Source organism: Scyliorhinus canicula, chromosome 5 (genome assembly GCF_902713615.1).
Source record: "Scyliorhinus canicula chromosome 5, sScyCan1.1, whole genome shotgun sequence".
NCBI classification, from domain to species: domain Eukaryota; kingdom Metazoa; phylum Chordata; class Chondrichthyes; order Carcharhiniformes; family Scyliorhinidae; genus Scyliorhinus; species Scyliorhinus canicula.
This window is the reverse complement of record NC_052150.1, coordinates 179,121,265-179,140,337: the sequence shown is the minus strand read 5'-3', so window position 1 is coordinate 179,140,337 and position 19,073 is coordinate 179,121,265. Positions and strand designations below refer to the sequence as shown.

Here is a 19,073-nt window from a genome sequence, read left to right as displayed (position 1 = left end):
AGTCAAGCTCCACATTAAGGACCTTCAGCACCAAGGAACAGTTGCAGGATAGGACAATGTATTTTACGGAATTAGATAGATGACTCAAGAGTGCATTGCACAAAATATTGCCCAATTGGCCGCCATCCTGTTTCATATGCATTGTTCACCTGCATCATGTCTGTACATATCCTTACAGCTCTTTCAGTGTCCCTCATACATACACATGCCTCAGCAGGGCACACATTGATGTTGCAACCACCACACATTCCAAAGACTTCAGTACAAAGCCACTGATCACGTACTGATAGGTTGAGCATAAGGTAATCATCACATCAGTAACCCTTATATTTTGTTTAATGCAATGGCCTTTAAATGTTGGAAGTCCCTTTTGACAGCCACATCAAGCTATAACAGTTGAAAAAAAAATACAGAAATGTTGACTCTGCTTAATATCAGTCATATATTTCACATATATTTGAGTAGTGTATTAGCTGATGTTGAAGTGCTTGCTGTGAATAAGCTGCCAGTATAACAGTGATGGTAGCGCCGTCTCTATGTTGCACTTTAGCCGTTAGACACTCTCGCTACAGTGGCAAAAAGCCGACGTGACTCCTAACTAGCCGAACGCAGACTGGGGCAGTTACCCTTGGTCTTTAGCTGGCATTTGTGCCCAGCTAAGCAAATAGAGTCGAAAGGGAAAATGCTGGAAAATCTCAGCAAGTCTCGAGTCAGCTGATCTCTATGGCATGCATTCTTTCATCTTGTACCATCTTAGTGAAATACACTATTCAAATAACTTTATGGTATATTTGTTTTTGAAGGAGTAAAAAAGGTACCAAATATTTCCTTTTAAAAAAATGTCAATTGTGTCAAAAATATGGACGTGACAGCTGATTGAAAACAAAGCTACAAAGCCTGGTCCAATTTTGGAGCTGCTCCAGATGGGTTTTTAACAACACAATGGTTTCATGGTGATCATCAGATGCTTAATTCCAGATTTTCTTTTGTACTGAATTCTAATTTCACCATCCACTGTGATGGGGTTTGAATCCCACCATGGCAAATGATGAAATTTGAATTAGATATGAAGAAAAATTTGGAATTAAGCGTCTGATGATCAGAACGAAACCATTGTCGATTGTTGTATAAACACATCTGGCTCACTAATGTCCTTTAGGGAAATAAATTTTCCTTTCTCACCTGGGCTGGGATTCTCCGATCTGAGTTCGCCCCACCACCGCTGCCTGCGAGAACGGAGAATTTGGTGTTTAGCCAAAACTTCATTCACTTCAGCGGAAGAATTCTGGAGAATTCCGGCCTTGGTCTGGCCCACATGTGACTCCTAGCCCACAGCAATGTGGTTGTCTCTCAAATGCCCCCTGAAACGGCCTAGCAAGCCACTCAGTTCACTCAGGCAATAAATGCTTGCCTTGCCAGTGTCACCCACATCCCATGAAAGAATTTAAAAGAAAAATAACCACAGGACTTTCCCCAGCCCCATTTTAAATGGGTGCTAAACAAAAAGAGCAAAACTTGGGCTAATCACACAGAGTGTTGTGGCAGGTGCTCATTTAATATTTTTACATCAAATCTGGGGATGCTCAGATATGAAGCGGCACAAGAAAATTAGTACACAAAATGCAGAAGATTCCAGAACTGTAGCTCCATAAGAAATAAGCCCAGTGACTCCTTTACTTCTGCAGCTGTGGCACCTTTTGCTGTCATGTGTGAACTTGTTTCTGTGTGAGATTATGGTCATTTGCAATTAGGAACTTGCTAATCGACTGTTTGGCTAAAAATCCAGTTGACTCATCTACAGGAATGCTTTAAATGAACACAAGCATTTACAGGTTACTTTTTTCTGCACCTCTCACAATTATTGATACCAACAGTTCTATGTCTACAGGCTCAGGTAAAAACCCACAACAGATAAGAGACTGAGCTCATCATTTATATAGGCACATGTTCAATTACACCTGCATTAAATGTTTACAGGGAGATATCACGCTGTAATGGACCCTCCTCTGTTGAGCTGTGTTGATGTGGTTATCAACTTCTTATAATTGACATCAAGATAATCGTAATGGAAGTTCTCAACATTCTCTCAGAACATGCGTCCCTGATGGACAGAATAATGTATTATATCCCCGATAATAAAATAGATTGGATTTTCTAAAATTCCCATCTTGTCCATGGAGAAAATAATCAAACACAGTAGAGAAAATGTAAGCATTATCAGGGTACCACAGACAGAACAAAAACAGTACAGATTTTAAGGATACAATTTACTGATAACGAAAGGGAATCTCGTGGAGTACATGTTTTTCTACCCGAGGAATTAAACCACTTTATTATTTTTCTGAATCAAAATATACAAAACATACACTCAGGAAACAAACGGAAAGTTACAGCCCATTTTTCCACCTGGCTGATACAAAGATAAATCAGAGGCACCAGAACCAGAAATGATAGTTAGCAATGATAGTGGACAAATGAGTGTGCTTTTAGAGTACTCCTTAGTCTGCTGTTTTAATACAGCCCTTAACTCTTTCAGGAATAGCGAATCCCAATGACTCCGATAAACATTAAATAGTAAAGGTCGGTGAAAGAAAGAGTCGGGCCGAACGGGGATTTAAAAAAAAGAGATTTGCATTTGGAAGCTGGAGAAATTGCGGAGGTATTAAACAAATATTTTGATTCTGTCTTTACAAAGGAAAAGGATGCTATCCAGGCCGACCTGAGAGTGGAGGTAACTGGTCCAAGAGAATAATTTATAACCGAGAGGGGGGAGGTGTTAGAAAGGCTGAAAACTGATGAGGACCAGAAGACATGCATTCAACGGTACTGAGGGAAGTCAGAGTGGAAATTGCAGAGGCATGGGTGATAATCTGCCAGTCTTTCTTAGACACAGGAGTGATGCCAGAGGACTGGACGATTGTGAATGGTACACCCTTCTTCAAAAAAGGGGTGCAAGGATAAAGCCGGCATCTACAGACCAATCAGCTTGACTTCAGTAGCAGGGAAGTGTCCAGAAACTTATAGTTCAGGACAAAATCAAAGTCACTTAGACAAGTGCAGGCTAAATAAGGAAAGCCTGCATGGATTCATGAAGGAAAAATCATGTTTAATTAACTTGCTGGAAATTTTTGAGGAGATAACAGAAAAGGTTGATAAAGGCTGTTGATGTCCATATAGATTTTCAAAACAAAGAAAATTAACACAGCATCACATAATAGACTTGTGAGCAAAATTCTAGCTCATGGAATAAAAAGGAAAATAGGCACTGAGATAAGAAATTGTCCTGAGTGTCAAGAAGGGCTGGATTCTCCGATGCTCCAGCTGCGTGTTTCTCAAAGGCACGCTATTGGCCGGTGGCAGGATTCTCTACTTTCACCGCTTGTCAATGGGATTTCCCATCAAAGCCACCCCACACTGCCGGGAAACCCGTGGGCGGGGGGCTTTCAGGAGCAGAGAACCTCAACAACTGGAGAATTCCAGCCAGAGAGTAATAATAAATGGAAAATAAATGGTCATTTTCAGATTGGAGGAAGGTTTGTAGTAGAACTTCGCAGGGGTCAGTTTTGGGACTCTCCACCCTCCTGATACATATTAATGACCTAGACTGTGGTGTCAGGGCATGATTATAAAATTAGCAGATGATATGAAGATTGGAAGCATTGTAAATAGTGATGGGAATAGTTCTGAACTTCAAAGGGACACAGACATGTTGGTGGATGGGCCAGATAAGTGGCAAATGAAGTTCAACATAGAGAAGTGTGAAGTGATTCATTTTGCCAGAAAGAATGTGGGAAATCAGGACAGAATGAAGGGAGAAACTCTAAAGAAGGTGCAGGAAAAGAGGGACCTCTAGGTGTAGATAAGTCATTAAAGATGGCAGGGCACGTTAAGAGAGTATCTGATAAAACATATAGTATCTTAGTCTTCATTAGTAGAAGGAAGCATTGCGTTCAAGAGTAAGGAGGTCATGTTTAACTTGTATAAGTCAGGCCTTTTTCTCTGTTTTTATCAGCGCAGACATGGTGGGCTGATGGGCCTCAATTAGTTCTATTGTCCTATGGTTCTAAAAGAAGGCTGAGGAGAGACTTGATAGCGATATTCAATATCCTGAAGGATATGGACAGTGTAAATAGTGAGAAACTATTCCTGCTCAAGAGAGCCTCAAGAGAGCCTCAAGAACTAGAGGGCACAGATTCAAATTAATTGACAAAAGGGGTAAAAGTGTTAGGTCTCATTTGGGGAATGGGACAGTTCAGCGCCGACGTTTCAGCGCCGCCGTTTCAGCGCCACCATTTCAGCGCCAGGATGTTTCAGCGCCAAATATTTCAGCGCCAAATATTTCAGCGCCAGGACGTTTCAGCGCTCATTCATTCAGAAATCATTCTTGAGTATGGTCACAGGTATGACACAGGTATACCAGCTTTTACACTTAGTTATTTGGTCGTTTCATCGTTCTAACTGTCTTTAGATTTTGTTGGAGTTTTATTATGATTACTGTTTAGATAAAGTTAGAGTTTTGTTAACAAGTTTTTATACTTTTAATGATTGATTTTATGAACTTACAGATTTGTAAATTGTTTTAATGTACTGTTTTTGGATCTTTATAAGTGGATCTTTTACAATAAAAACATTTAGTTAACACTTGAGTTTTATTTCATTTTATGAACTTACAGATTTGTAAATTGCTTTGTGCCAAAAAAATTCTGTCATAACTATATGACAACATTGGAGAATTTTTTTTTTCTGGCGCTGAAAACTCCTGGCGCTGAAACGGCAGCGCTGAAACGGCAGCGCTGAAACAGCTGCGCTGAAACGGCGGCGCTGAAACGGCAGCGCTGAAACGGCAGCGCTGAAACAGCTGCGCTGAAACGGCAGCGCTGAAACGGCAGCGCTGAAACGGCAGCGCTGAAACGGCAGCGCTGAAACGGCGGCGCTGAAACGGCAGCGCTGAAACAGCTGCGCTGAAACGGCAGCGCTGAAACAGCTGCGCTGAAACGGCAGCGCTGAAACAGCTGCGCTGAAACGGCGGCGCTGAAACAGCTGCGCTGAAACGGCAGCGCTGAAACAGCTGCGCTGAAACGGCAGCGCTGAAACAGCTGCGCTGAAACGGCGGCGCTGAAACGGCAGCGCTGAAACAGCTGCGCTGAAACGGCAGCGCTGAAACGGCGGCGCTGAAACGGCAGCGCTGAAACAGCTGCGCTGAAACGGCAGCGCTGAAACGGCAGCGCTGAAACGGCAGCGCTGAAACAGCTGCGCTGAAACGGCAGCGCTGAAACGGCAGCGCTGAAACGGCGGCGCTGAAACGGCGGCGCTGAAACAGCTGCGCTGAAACGGCGGCGCTGAAACGGCGGCGCTGAAACGGCGGCGCTGAAACGGCGGCGCTGAAACGGCAGCGCTGAAACGGCAGCGCTGAAACGGCGGCGCTGAAACGGCGGCGCTGAAACGGCAGCGCTGAAACGGCAGCGCTGAAACGGCGGCGCTGAAACGGCAGCGCTGAAACAGCTGCGCTGAAACGGCGGCGCTGAAACGGCAGCGCTGAAACGGCAGCGCTGAAACAGCTGCGCTGAAACGGCAGCGCTGAAACGGCAGCGCTGAAACGGCGGCGCTGAAACGGCAGCGCTGAAACAGCTGCGCTGAAACGGCAGCGCTGAAACAGCTGCGCTGAAACGGCAGCGCTGAAACAGCTGCGCTGAAACGGCGGCGCTGAAACAGCTGCGCTGAAACGGCAGCGCTGAAACAGCTGCGCTGAAACAGCTGCGCTGAAACAGCTGCGCTGAAACGGCAGCGCTGAAACAGCTGCGCTGAAACAGCTGCGCTGAAACGGCGGCGCTGAAACGGCAGCGCTGAAACAGCTGCGCTGAAACGGCGGCGCTGAAACGGCAGCGCTGAAACAGCTGCGCTGAAACGGCGGCGCTGAAACGGCGGCGCTGAAACGGCAGCGCTGAAACAGCTGCGCTGAAACGGCGGCGCTGAAACGGCGGCGCTGAAACGGCAGCGCTGAAACAGCTGCGCTGAAACAGCTGCGCTGAAACAGCTGCGCTGAAACGGCGGCGCTGAAATGTACCGCACCCCTCATTTGGAGTACTGCGTCCAGTTCTGGGCTCTTGAGGAAGGATGTGAAGGCATTGGAGAGAATAAAGAGGAGATTTACAAGAATGACTCCAGGAATAATAAACTGCAGTTATGAGATTAGATTGGAGAGGTTGGGACTGTTTTCCTTGGAGAATCGATTGGATGGACTAGGATTTCTTCCCTTCGAACAGAGGAGGCTGAGGGGTGACTAATTTGAGGTGTACAAATTGATGAAGCCCAGATAGGGTGGACAGGAAAGACCTGTTTCCCTGAGCTGAGGGGTCGATTACCAGGGGCATAGATTGAAGATGATTGGTAGAAGGATTAGAGGGAACATGAGGAAAATCTTTTTCATCCAGAGGGTGGGCGTCTGGAATTCACTGCCTGAGACTGAAATGCTCAAATCATTAAAAAAGTGCCTGGATCTGTACCTAAAGTGCTGTAATCTGAAAGATTATGGACTCGTGCTGGAAAGTGGGATGAAAATAAACGGCTAGTTTCTTTATTTCTCTTTTTTTGTTGGCAAAGACATGATAGGCTGAATGGCCTCAACTTTTCTCTGGTTCTAAAAGAATGCTGAGAGGAATCATAGAGGTACTCAAGATCCTGAGGGGTATGGACAGTGTAAATAGCGAGACACTGTTTCTACTCAAGAGAGCATCACAAACCAGAGGGTACAGCTTCAAATTAATTGGCAAAAGGAGTAAAAGTGATGTGAGGAATATATTTTCACCCTGAGGGTGTTGGAGCCTGGAACAAACTTCCTGAGAGGCTGGTGGAGACAGGTTCAATCGAGATATTCAAAAGGGAACTGGATTGCTACCTGAAAAGAAAGAATGTGCAAGGTTATAGGGATAAGGCAGGGGAGTGGGACGAAGTAGAATGCTCTTTCAGAGAACCAGTGCAGACTCAATGGGCTGAATGGCCTTTTTCTGCACTGTAACATTCTGTGAGGACAAGTAAATGGGTTAATGTCCGTGTTAAAATAGCAGACCAGGGACTGGTATAAAAATATGTTATGCATTTGCCCACTCGTATTGGGAACAGAAACGTCAAGGCGAATAAATGAAACTATAATGGTGATAAAGAGAATAGAAAAGGAAACTACAATGGGGGATAATTTTAACCTTTATGTCCAGGTGAAAAAAGTAGTAGGTCAGAAGCTCATTTTCTACCTCACCCAATGATAAAAGTTAAAATGACCTCCAGTGCATTTGCTTTGGTTCCTGAATATATCTTTAAGAAAGTAATAACAGGAAACATTCTAAAAACAAGTAAGAATATTCTAGGACCCCACCACAAACTTCCATAATTTAAGGTATTGTTGCTCTCGATCACTCATTTTAAAGAAGACGGGTGTCGCAGTCTTAGAATGCCTCTTGACAGAGAAATGATTTCGCAAGATAATTTGTAGTCAACTGATGCAAGCAAAAGTCATTTGAACAGGGTCTGGGTCAGTAAGATCTTCACAAAACTGGCCAGAATATCCTTCGAATATTTCAAACTGTCAGGCATCATATAAATTATTGACACTGCTACAGCAAATAGTTTTACAAGTCTATGAATTCAAATAAATCCATTATAGTCACATAAAATATATCAGGCAAAATTAATGCTACATCATGTTAAGAATTCTTGCCGCTCAGACATGTGAAAATATGATCAAAGTTGTCAATTGTTTTAAAATCTATTTTTCAGGTTGAACTAAAATCACTCAGAAGTAACATTTCACAATGAATTCATTCAACAGAACCGTTGACCTTTGGTAACTTGATAATGGTAGTTTTTTATGGTTGAGTTAATGAAGTTCATCCTAAACATTTTTTAACAAAACAGAATGCTGTTCTTTTCCGACCAAGTTCGCCTACTCAAAATAACTGAAGAAATATTGGTTGGTTGACAACAATGAGGGTAGATTTTAACTCCCAGCAATGAAGAGACAGGCAATGGACAGAATGCTGAGCCACTCCTGCTGGTATGAGGTTCAGTCCACCTCAAGGGCTTTTGTTCGTTACCATGCAGACAGTGAACTGTCCATCCTGAGTGGGAATCCTGCTGCAGCTTGCTGACTTTAGGCTGGTGGAACATCTGGTGGCCAAGAGGCTAACTCAGATGACAGACAAAAATGACGAGGAGTGGTGGTGGGGGTTGGATGGAGGTACTGTGGCGGATTGAGGAGTTTATTGCAGAGGGGGAGGAACCCGTAGATGCGCTTATTCTTGCCAAGTTTGATGGAGTGCTTCTGCTCCTTCTTGGGAACATTAAAATAATGGCCACGATCTACTGACTGTTCATGCCGGCGGGATTTTCCGGTCCCACAAGTTTCCCGGTGACAAGCGGCACAGTCACCGGGTAATCCCGCTGGTGAGCCGCCCCCACCGCTGAAAAACACGTGGCGGATTGGTCGGTAAATCCTGTCCAATGAATTCCTTTGGTTTTTGGGGCTTCCTCCACCATTGTCTAGTTAGAACCATAGAATCTCTACAGTACAGAAGGAGGCCATTTGGTCCATCGAGTCTGGAAAGAGCACCAGACCTAGGCCCAAACCCCGACCTTATCCCTGTAAGCCAGTAACCCCACCTAACCTTTTGGGCACTAAGGGGAAATTTAGCATGGCCAATCCACCTAACCTGCACATCTTTGGACTGTGGGAGGAAACTGGAGTACCCAGAGGAAACCCATGCAGACATGGAGAGAATGTGCAGACTCCGCACAGACAGTCCCCCAAGGCCAGAATAGAACAAAGGGGTCCCTGGTGCTATGAGGCAGCAGTGCTAATCACTGTGCCGCACCTTAAAGTTGGCCACCTAAATTACCCTGCGGTCCTGTGTTTGTCACACCACTTACATTTGCATATAGGAATAAGGGGCGGGATTCTCCCGTACCTGGCGGGGCGGGGGGTCCCGGCGGGACGGAGTGGCGTGAACCACTTCGGCGTCGGCCCGCCCCAAAGGTGCAGAATCCTCCGCACCTTCAGGGGCTAGGCCAGCGCTGGAGTGGTTTGCGCCCTCCCGGCCGGCGTGGAAGGCCTTTGGCGCCACGCCAGCCAGGACTGAAGGGACTTCGCCAGCCGGCGAGAGGCCCATAGTTTTGATATCTGGAGAAGAATGAGTTAAGGTAGGAGGTGTTGACATGAGTTTTGCTTTCTCAATAATGGCCATTTTTAAAACTTGTGAGAAATTCCACTAGGCTGGAAATCTACCTGTTTGAGCTCTTGGGTGTTGCAGATCTGGGTTTTGCAGATGTCATTCTCTCTGTAGCTGCAACATGATTATCCTGAGAGAGTGAATCACTAGGTGTAATTTGTCTGTAGTAACGATCATCTGCATCCAGCAGCTTTACTTGGCTACAGAGAAAAATAATGAGTATGTTAACTGTAATTATTTCACCTGACTCAATTTGTTTCACTCATTCCTTACAGCTTGCAACTTTCTGGGGGAATGATAATGCACATATTTGAGTGAGTGAAGTAACCGATTAAAACTGGACCCCGTAAGAATTAACTAACAGTTCAGGATTTTACCCAAGGCTAGTCATACATAGAAATACATAGAACATACAGTGCAGAAGGAGGCCATTCGGCCCATCGTGTCAGCACTGACCAACTTAAGCCCTAACTTCCACCCTATCCCTGCAACCCAATAACCCCTCCGAATCCTTTTGGACACTAATGGCTATTTTGCATGGCCAATCCACCTAACCCGCACGTCTTTGGACTGTGTGAGGAAAGCGGAGCACCCGGAGGAACCAAGCAGACACGGGGAGAATGTGCAGACTCCACACAGACAGTGGCCCAGTGGGGAATCGAACCTGGGACCTTGGCGCTGTGAAGCCACAGTGCTATCCACTTGTGCTACTGTGCTGCCCAAATGTGAATCATAAATGTCTATGGGAGTGAAATAAACTTTGTAGGGATCATAAAATCAGTGGCCATGAATCAGGCTGCTTGTGATTTGTTTTGGGGGCAATGCTGACATGTTGGTAATATTGCATACCCCGCGGCGTATTTCTCATGGCGGGAAGCGGCCTGCCGTTGGTCGGTGGCGGGATCTTATAGTCCCGCCGCTATCAATGGGATTTCCCATTGAATCCACCCCCTGCCACCAGGAAACCTACAGCGGGGGTTCACTGACGGTGGGACTGGAAGATCCCGCTGCCGAGATTGGCTGGAAAATCCCCCCCCCCCGTTTCAGGTCATGACCTTTCATCAGAACGCCGAAGGCCACGACCGTTTCGTTTTCAGTTTGGGCACCGCAAGTCTAGCTATTGACCAACAGTGTTCTCCTGCTTTCAGCCCATTTACCTGGTATTTTGGTCTCGGTGTTTTTGGTGTAGGCTGGAGTTGATGCCGCCACCTCCCGAGGCAGGTGCATGGCAAGGCTGACAGTTTGGATGAGCCATTTCTCTTTTACTGGGACATTGGCTCAGTTCAATTTATGGTTGTTAGGCTTTCTATCCTTCACCCCACATCCCCCAGTGCCTCCATATGCTAATGCTTCCTCATAACGTACTTGTGCTCTCCATGCCCACTCATCCTATACCCACCAGATGCAGAACTCAGATCCATGACTGTCAAGACATAAAATGTTCTTCAAATAAAAAGAAACAATCAAGCATTCAGCATGCCCTTTGGGAAAAACAACTCCCTCTTTCATGTTCTATTGTTGCATGGTTCATTGGTTCTGCACCTAGTGGATGCTGGAAGAGTGCATCAAAGGTTCAGCAGATGCCAGGATATCAAAACAATATGGAAATGAAACCACAGAAACTCTGACATAATATTAATTTTAAATTTTGTTTTCCAATTAAGGGTAATTTAGCGTGGCCAATCCGGCTACCCCACACATTTTTGGGTTGTGGGGGCGCGACCCATGCAGACACGGGGAGATTGTGCAAACTCCACACGGAGAGTGACCTGCAGCTGGGATCGAACCCGGGTCCTTGGCGCCGTGAGGCAGCAGGGCTAACCACTGCGCCACTGTGCCGCCCCGTGCAAATTATTCATATCGAATTCTTCAGACTATAGAATGCAGAAGAGGACTACTGATGAACCCTTACACAGTGCTAGTCAATTTAATGTTCGCTTACATTTTAAGGACAGAGCCCAATTGTCAATAACTATGTTGAAAATATACTTAAACCATCATAATCCAATACATTTTGACAGTTGCAGTTGGCCAGAGCTTTTAAACTTCCTGTCGCGAGGCTCCACCTTCACAGCAGGCTTCCCCCAGGGTTCATGAACTGACTTACCTGGTGTGGTTCCCACAGCCTTGAGGATCTCACTCATCTCTGTGAAAATAGCAATGATGGGGAAACTCGAATTTGCAGTAGCCAGTTAAATAGCAAACCCAATATCACTTTAAGTCAGTATCGGATCAGGACCGCCATGTTTTCCAACCTGGCAAAAATGGCAGATGGTTGGAATTGAAAGACCAGTTTAAGCCCTGCTCACCTGTTGTTTTGCTTTCCCTGGGTGAGTTTGCTCAACTTTGGGAGACAAAAATTTAGCCCCCTGTTGGTCTCTCCACAGCTGCTGCCAGACCCGCTGCTCGAGTATTTTCAGCATTTTCTGTTTTTAAATTGGACATTTTATTGCCCTGCTGAGGTTGAATTTCATCTCCACATCACTAATTTAGCATCCTCACTCAGAAGGCACACAGGATGATTAATGTGACAAATGGAAATTATTTCATGCTGGTGCACTAGAGGATGCTCTTCTGAGATGGTCGGATTTTCATGTGCTGAATCGGGTTGCCGCAAAGGTGGGTGGCCAAATAAAATGGCACTGATGTTATGTAGCATGATGTCCAACTTCAGTTTCAGACCTTGCCAATTTTCGCCAGGGTGGGAACAGAGCATATGGCAATAAGGCTGGAAAGTGAAGCTTCCTGCACTGTTAATTGGGTACATTTAGATAATTAAGAATTCCTTAAGAACATGTCTTCTAAGAGCACAACATTTACACAGGACAAGTGGCTGTTGGGAGTGGTGTAAACATGAAGAGCTTCTCTGTTGGGAACAAGATGGGTAGCATTGGGAATACATTATTTGTTTGAAAAAAAGTACGGATTTTGAAGAAGATTTATCGCACAGTAATAAGACTTTAGTCACACCAACATTACGCTATCCAACTTTGGTTCGACCTCTCCATGCACCTCAACCAATTTGAAGACTCAGATGCTTTCCTTTTTTTAAATGATGTAGTGTGAGGCAAGAACATGCCCACTCCACTGGTGCCCTGAGTCTATTACAATCCTTCTGCCCTATCACTAATCGAACACCATTCCCTTTCCCTCACCAAATAATCCTTCGCCTCCACCAAATTCACAGCTTTGTCTACTTCCTGTCAGGAGCAGGTTCCTGACATGGAAACAAACCTGGGGCGGAATCCTCCGACCCCCTGCCGGGTCGGAGAATCGGTGCAGCGCCGTGAGAATTGCGCCACGCCGTCCTGACACCGGGACGCAATTCTCCGCAGTGCGGAGTATCGGCGCCATCAGCGGCGGCATGGTCGGCGTGGCACCGGGCGGGGTATGCAGCGACTCCCCCAGGTCGGCGCGCCGATTCTTCGGCCCGGATGGGCCGAGCGGCTGTCATTAAAAAGCTGAGCCCCGCTGGCGCCATTCTAACATCTTCTGAGCCGGAGGGACCTCGGTGTTGAACGGTCCGGGGTGGCCTGTGGGGAGGGGAGGGGGGTTCCAACACTGGGGGGGGGGCCTCCGTACTGGCCTGGCCCGCGATCAGGGCCCATCAATCGGCAGGTTGGCCTCTCTGCATCCTGTCCTCCTTTCCTCCGCGTCAGTTCTGTAGCCCTGCGCCATTTGGCGTCGGGGCCGGTGCGGGGAAGAAGGCCCTACGCATGCGCTAGTTGGCGCCGGCCCAACTGTACATGCGCGGACCCTGCGATGCCGGCTTCAGGCCGGGATCGGCAGCCGGTGCACTGTCCTAGCCCCCTGTGGGCCGCAGAATGGTGTCCCGGAACGGGCGCCGACGCCGGAGTAAAACACTCCAGTTTATTCTCTGGCGTCGGCACTTAGCCGCCCGATGGGGGAATCCCGCCCTGATTCCCGAACCCTGCCTCCTCAGACAAAATCTAGCCCTAGGGACCTGAAAACGTTCGTGTTGCATAATTTGATGAACACAAATAAAAAACTAAATCAAACAGCCTGAGAGCACTCAATTTTCAATGAAACTTTTGTTAAGAGGAACACGGGGCTGTTTAGCACAGGGCTAAATCGCTGGCTTTTAAAGCAGACCAAGCAGGCCAGCAGAACGGATCAATTCCCATAACAGCCTCCCCGAACAGGCGCCGGAATGTGGCGACTAGGGACTTTTCACAGTAACTTCATTTGAAGGCTACTCGTGACAATAAGCGATTTTCATTTCATTTCATTTCATCTTAAGCATTTGAACTGGCATTCATCTGTCAGCATTGACCCTTTGGGCTCTTTGATAATTTTGACAATATTTGAATGCTTAGCACATTGTTGATAATTTATTAGATATCAACAGACATGGGAAAAGGTGTGCGAGTGGGCTTTAAATGGCGGGGGGATACAAATACTGAAGGCACTGAATACTGCAAAGGCCCTGACAACATTCCGGCAATACTTGTGCTCCAAAACTGGCTGTGCCCCTAGCCAAGCTATTCCAGTACAGCTACAACACTGGCATCTACCCGGCAATATGAATATTGCCCAGTTGTGTCCTGTATACAAAAATTAGGACAAATTTAACTGGCCAATTACTCCCCATCAGTCTAATGTTCATCATCACCAAAATGATGGAAGGGGGCGTTGACAGTTTTATTGAGCTGCACTTATTCAGCAATAACCTGCTGAATGATGCTCACTTTGGGTTCCGCCAGGGTCATTCAGCTCCTGATCTCACTACAGCCTTGGTCCAAACTTAGACAAAAGAGCTGAACTCAAGAGTTGAGGTGAGAATGAGTGCTCTTGGCATCGAGGCAGCATCTGACTGAGCTTGGTATCACAGAGTCTTCAAGAAAAATGAAGTTAGTGGGAATCATGGGAAAACTCTCCACAGGTTGGAGTCACACTTAGCATGACAGAAGGTGTTTGTGGTTGCTGGAGGTCAGCCATCTCAGTCCTGGGACATCCCTGCAGGAGTTCTTTAGGGTAGTGTTTGCCCCAGACCGAACCGCTTCACCAATGACCTTTCCTCCATCATAACCTGAGAAGTGGGGGTTGAAGGTGATGCATGGGGATTATGGGGATTATGTGTCATGAGGGTGTGGCGGGGATGGGGTAAGGGGTTGAGGGTAGGGGGTCTCACATTAATCCCTAAATCTGGACCAATGTCTCAGCGAAAAGATGTTGGCCATGTCTCCAGTGGTGGATCTGATTCCTGTCTGTCCTCAAGAGTTACAATGAAGTTACTGTGAAAAGCCCCTAGTCGCCATATTGAAGCGCCTGTTCGGGTATACAGAGGGAGAATTCAGAATGTCCAAATTGCCTAACAGCACATCTTTCGGGACTTGTGGGAGGAAACCGGAGCATCCGGAGGAAACTCACGCAGACAAGGGGAGAACGTACAGACTCCACACAGACAGTGACCCATGCCGGGAATCAAACTTGGGACCCTGGAGCTGTGCAGCAACAGTGCTACCCATTGTGCTACCGTGCTGCCCAATTATGATCTCAAGATAAGAATCTGGCACTGAGTGTCTGCAGTAATGTGACACTTGGAGACATCACTTGCATATCTGCTTGTGTCTCCATCTGAAATCCATACATATATATTTGCATTTGGATTTACAACTATGATCAGGGGCAGGGATGTGGATCTGTTTTACTCTTTTAAAGCTGGGTGTGCTGAGGTGAATTGTAGCTCTTTATTGTCACCCTTACTGAAATCAGTCAATTCGATACAGGTAGAGAGTTGAACTTAGTGGTCCCCTACCAGCTGGATTGAGGGTGGGGGGGAGTTATGTAAAATCCAGTAGGTGGACTTCTCGCTGCCTACTTGGCCACCCCAATCCTGTCTGAAACTTTACAGAGAGTCGATACCTGTCCAGTCTTGGGCCTTTTGAGGCCACTTAAACGGCCTATCCTACCATGGCTGGTATTGTACCCATGCTTGGGGGAGACCCATGCGATGCTGAAAGTCCAGAGCAGCTGGTTTCAGGAAAGCAGGGCACCTCCAATGTGAGCCCACTAAGCCCATTGAGAGCACCTCCACCTCAATGTCATTCTCTACTCCCCCACCCCACCTTCAGACCCCTGATTACCCCTGGAATCCTCCCCTTTTAGCTCTTGACCCAACACCTCCACCCTATTGCTGCCACAGGTTGGCAGGTCTCAGTGAGACTCCTGAGCCCAGATGGAGCTGAGCAGCTGAGTGTGGTGAGCCTACCTGCAGTACCAGCAGCAGCCACCTCTCTCGGTGGCACTGCTGGGATTGTAGCTCTGTTGCTCATCGGATTGGCCAGCAGTACTCTCAGGCAAACCGACCGACTGAGGTATGGACGAAAGTCTCGTTTTAAAGCAATTAATGTCCTCTCAGCATTAAATTTCTGTGGGGCTACTGTCAGGATTGTGGATGGACTCACTCCGATTTTCTGGCAGAGTTGGGGTAGAGACTGCGGCATCTATAAAACCCAGCCCATGGGATTGTTGCTAGGACTTTCTCATAATGACAAGGTACAGCACCAAAAATTTCGGACTCCTCCGATCTCCCTGTTTGAGTACGAGTTGTTGGCAATATGAGGGTAGACGCCTAAAAATGGAAGCTGCCGAATTTAACAGCATCATACTTTTAGAAGCATTTACTAACTAAAATCCAGGAAGATGTTCAGATGGGAGAGTAAGCTATTCGATTTAGTTTTCTGCTTGGTGTCTGCCATTCCTTTTCTTGATTTATTTCCTTGAATCTATTGTTAAGATGCAGCGTTTGACATACCGTTTAACATTTTACACCTATAATTAGCTGCACAGACGCATGTAATGAGAAATAAAATAGTCAGAATCTATCATTCTTACTTTGGGGAGGAAGTTGTAAATTTTAACGGCTGCATTTAAAAAAAAATTTGGAAATGATTACACATCACTGCAAAATATAAAGTTTACCATTTAAAGTGTTAAATATGTATTTTCAATGGGGAAAATCTTCCAAAATGTTGTTGTTTTACCAATACAGAATTTAAATCCAAATTGGAGATCTTAAAGAACTATCGACATGGGCTCATTCAGTGAACTCACCGCACTCATCAGACACACTGAATTTTCAAAAAATAAATTCCTCTCCCGCCAATTAATTTTGCTGTGCTGATACCGGAAGAAAATGTGTGGGGGAATCCTGGAGGGGCTATCATCCCAGGATTCTCTCCCTCCTGAAAGAAGAAGTATACCGACAACTCGACAACCAGGAACACTACAGGCAGTTACCCGCAGATCCAACCAAGGAACACATCCGCCAACTCAGCAGACTGATCAAGACCTTAGATCCAGACCTTCAGAACACCCTACGTGCTCTCATCCCACGTAATCCCCGCATTGGAGATCTCTACTGCCTCCCGAAAATACACAAGGCCAACACACCAGGCCGTCCTATCGTTTCAGGCAATGGGACCCTGTGTGAGAACCTCTCTGGCCACATCGAGGGCATCTTGAAACCCATCGTACAAGGTACACCCAGCTTCTGTCGCGACACGACGGACTTCCTACAGAAACTCAGCACCCATGGACCAGTTGAACCAGGAACATTCCTCGTCACAATGGATGTCTCGGCACTCTACACCAGCATCCCCCATGACGACGGCATTGCTGCAACAGCCTCAGTCCTCAACACCGACAACTGCCAATCTCCAGACGCAATTCTGCAACTCATCCGTTTCATTCTAGACCACAACGTCTTCACCTTCGACAACAAATTCTTCATCCAGACGCACGGAACAGCCATGGGGACCAAATTTGCACCTCAATATGCCAACATCTTCATGCACAAGTTTGAACAGGACTTCCTCACCACACAGGACTTTCAACCAATGCTATACACCAGATACATCGATGACATTTTTTTCCTTTGGACCCACGGCGAGACATCACTGAAACGACTACACGATGACATCAATAAGTTCCATCCCACCATCAAACTCACCATGGACTATTCTCCAAATTCAGTTCCATTCTTGGACACACTCGTCTCCATCAAGGACGGTCACCTCAGCACCTCGCTTTACCGCAAGCCCACAGATAATCTCACGATGCTCCACTTCTCCAGCTTTCACCCGAAACACATTAAAGAAGCCATCCCCTATGGACAAGCCCTCCGTATACACAGGATCTGCTCAGACAAGGAGGAGCGCAACAGACACCTACAGACGCTGAAAGATGCCCTCGTACGAACGGGATGTGGCGCTCGACTCATTGATCGACAGTTCCACCGCGCCACGGCAAAAAACCGCACCGACCTCCTCAGAAGACAAACACGGGACACCACTGACAGAGTACCCTTCGTCGTCCAGTACTTTCCTGGGGCGGAGAAACTACGACATCTTCTTCGCAGCCTCCAACACATCATCAGCGAGGATGGACATCTTGCCAAGGTCATCCCCACACCCCCACTACTGGCCTTCAAACAACCGCGCAACCTCAAACAAACCATTGTTTGCAGCAAATTACCCAGCCTTCAGAACAGCAACCACAACACCACAAAACCCTGCCAGGGTAATCTCTGCAAGACATGCCAGATCATCGACATGGACACCACCATTACACGTGGAAACACCACCCACCAGGTACGCGGCGCATACTCGTGCGACTCGACCAATGTAGTCTACCTCATACGCTGCAGGAAAGGATGTCCCGAAGCGTGGTACATTGGCGAGACCATGCAGACACTGCGACAACGAATAAACGGGCATCGTGCGACTATCAACAGGCAGGACTGTTCCCTTCCAGTTGGGGAACACTTCAGCAGTCAAGGACATTCAGCCTCTGATCTCCGGGTCAGCATTCTACAAGGAGGCCTTCAGGAGACGCGACAACGCAAAATTGCTGAGCAAAAACTTATAGCTAAGTTCCGCACGCATGAATGCGGACTCAACCGGGATCTGGGATTCATGTCGCATTACATTCGGCCCCCACCAACAAGCCTGGACTTGCAGAGGCCTACCGACTGAACTGGCTTGGGACAATTCACACCTCTTTAACCTGGAGTTACCTCTCTCTCTGCATCTTTGATGATTTGATTGCCTGCAGGTGCTCGCATTCCGGGGCATCTCTGACTGTGTCTATATAAACATTTCTGGAACAAGCCTTTCCATTCACCTGAAGAAGGAGCCGTGCTCCGAAAGCTCGTGTTTGAAACAAACCTGTTGGACTTTAACCTGGTGTTGTAAGACTTCTTACTGTCCTGAAAGGGAAACATAGCCCTCTTCACAGCTTAACTCGAACAATATTGATGAGTTCTGTTTCTGAAGAATTATAGGAGTATGACCCTGACCCTAAGCCACTGTGCTTTTAAGAAAATGTATTCTTGTTACGCATATCATTTTTGTGAGAAACTACTGTACCATGTTACAAAGGAAACCTTTTGAGGATCTGCATTTTCTACTTCACCAAATTTCTGAATACATGTATAAATAACAGGTCCACAGTTCACTACAGATAGCCAACAAGAAACATTCCCCATAAAAATCAGTCTTCCAAGTAGTTTAATTGTGTAGTGTTCTTAGATTGGTGGAATACCTGTCTTTCCGAGGTCTCCGTTTCCCATCTTGCACGGATCTCTGTTAAAAAAAAGAACCATTAAGAATCATTTACAGAAATATTGAACCTCTGCAAATATATAGAGGTCCAGTTTTGTCTTTACTGCCTGAGTATAATTTCCGCAAAGTTAGTACGCAAAACGTCAAAGCTGTTGCCAATTTCCAATTTGTTTCTACCTTAGTCTGTATTCATGTTAGTTGGGACATGTCCTCTGATATCACTCCCGGAATTGTAACTGTGTGTATAAAGAATGTGTTTACAATTCCA

The 19,073-nt window shown here is 46.4% G+C and overlaps 1 protein-coding gene across 12 annotated transcripts in view; it reads right to left on the bottom strand.

Annotated features, from left to right (window-relative positions):
* The window catches only part of myo3a (myosin IIIA), a 556,810-nt gene that overhangs the window by 47,594 nt on the left and 490,143 nt on the right, over window positions 1–19,073 (bottom strand). For 10 of the 12 annotated variants that reach the window (XR_005460772.1, XM_038798143.1, XM_038798142.1 and 7 more), the window contains 2 exons: window positions 18,786–18,826; window positions 9,275–9,418 (listed from right to left, as the gene is read on the bottom strand). Coding sequence is in view for 11 of the 12 variants with exons in the window: in XM_038798143.1 (XP_038654071.1) it covers window positions 9,275–9,418; window positions 18,786–18,826 (185 nt within the window). In the remaining variant the exon portion in view is untranslated. Of the gene's footprint in view, window positions 1–9,274; window positions 9,419–11,325; window positions 11,365–18,785; window positions 18,827–19,073 lie in introns of those variants that run through there. The other 2 variants (XM_038798152.1, XM_038798150.1) reach the window with 2 other exon arrangements.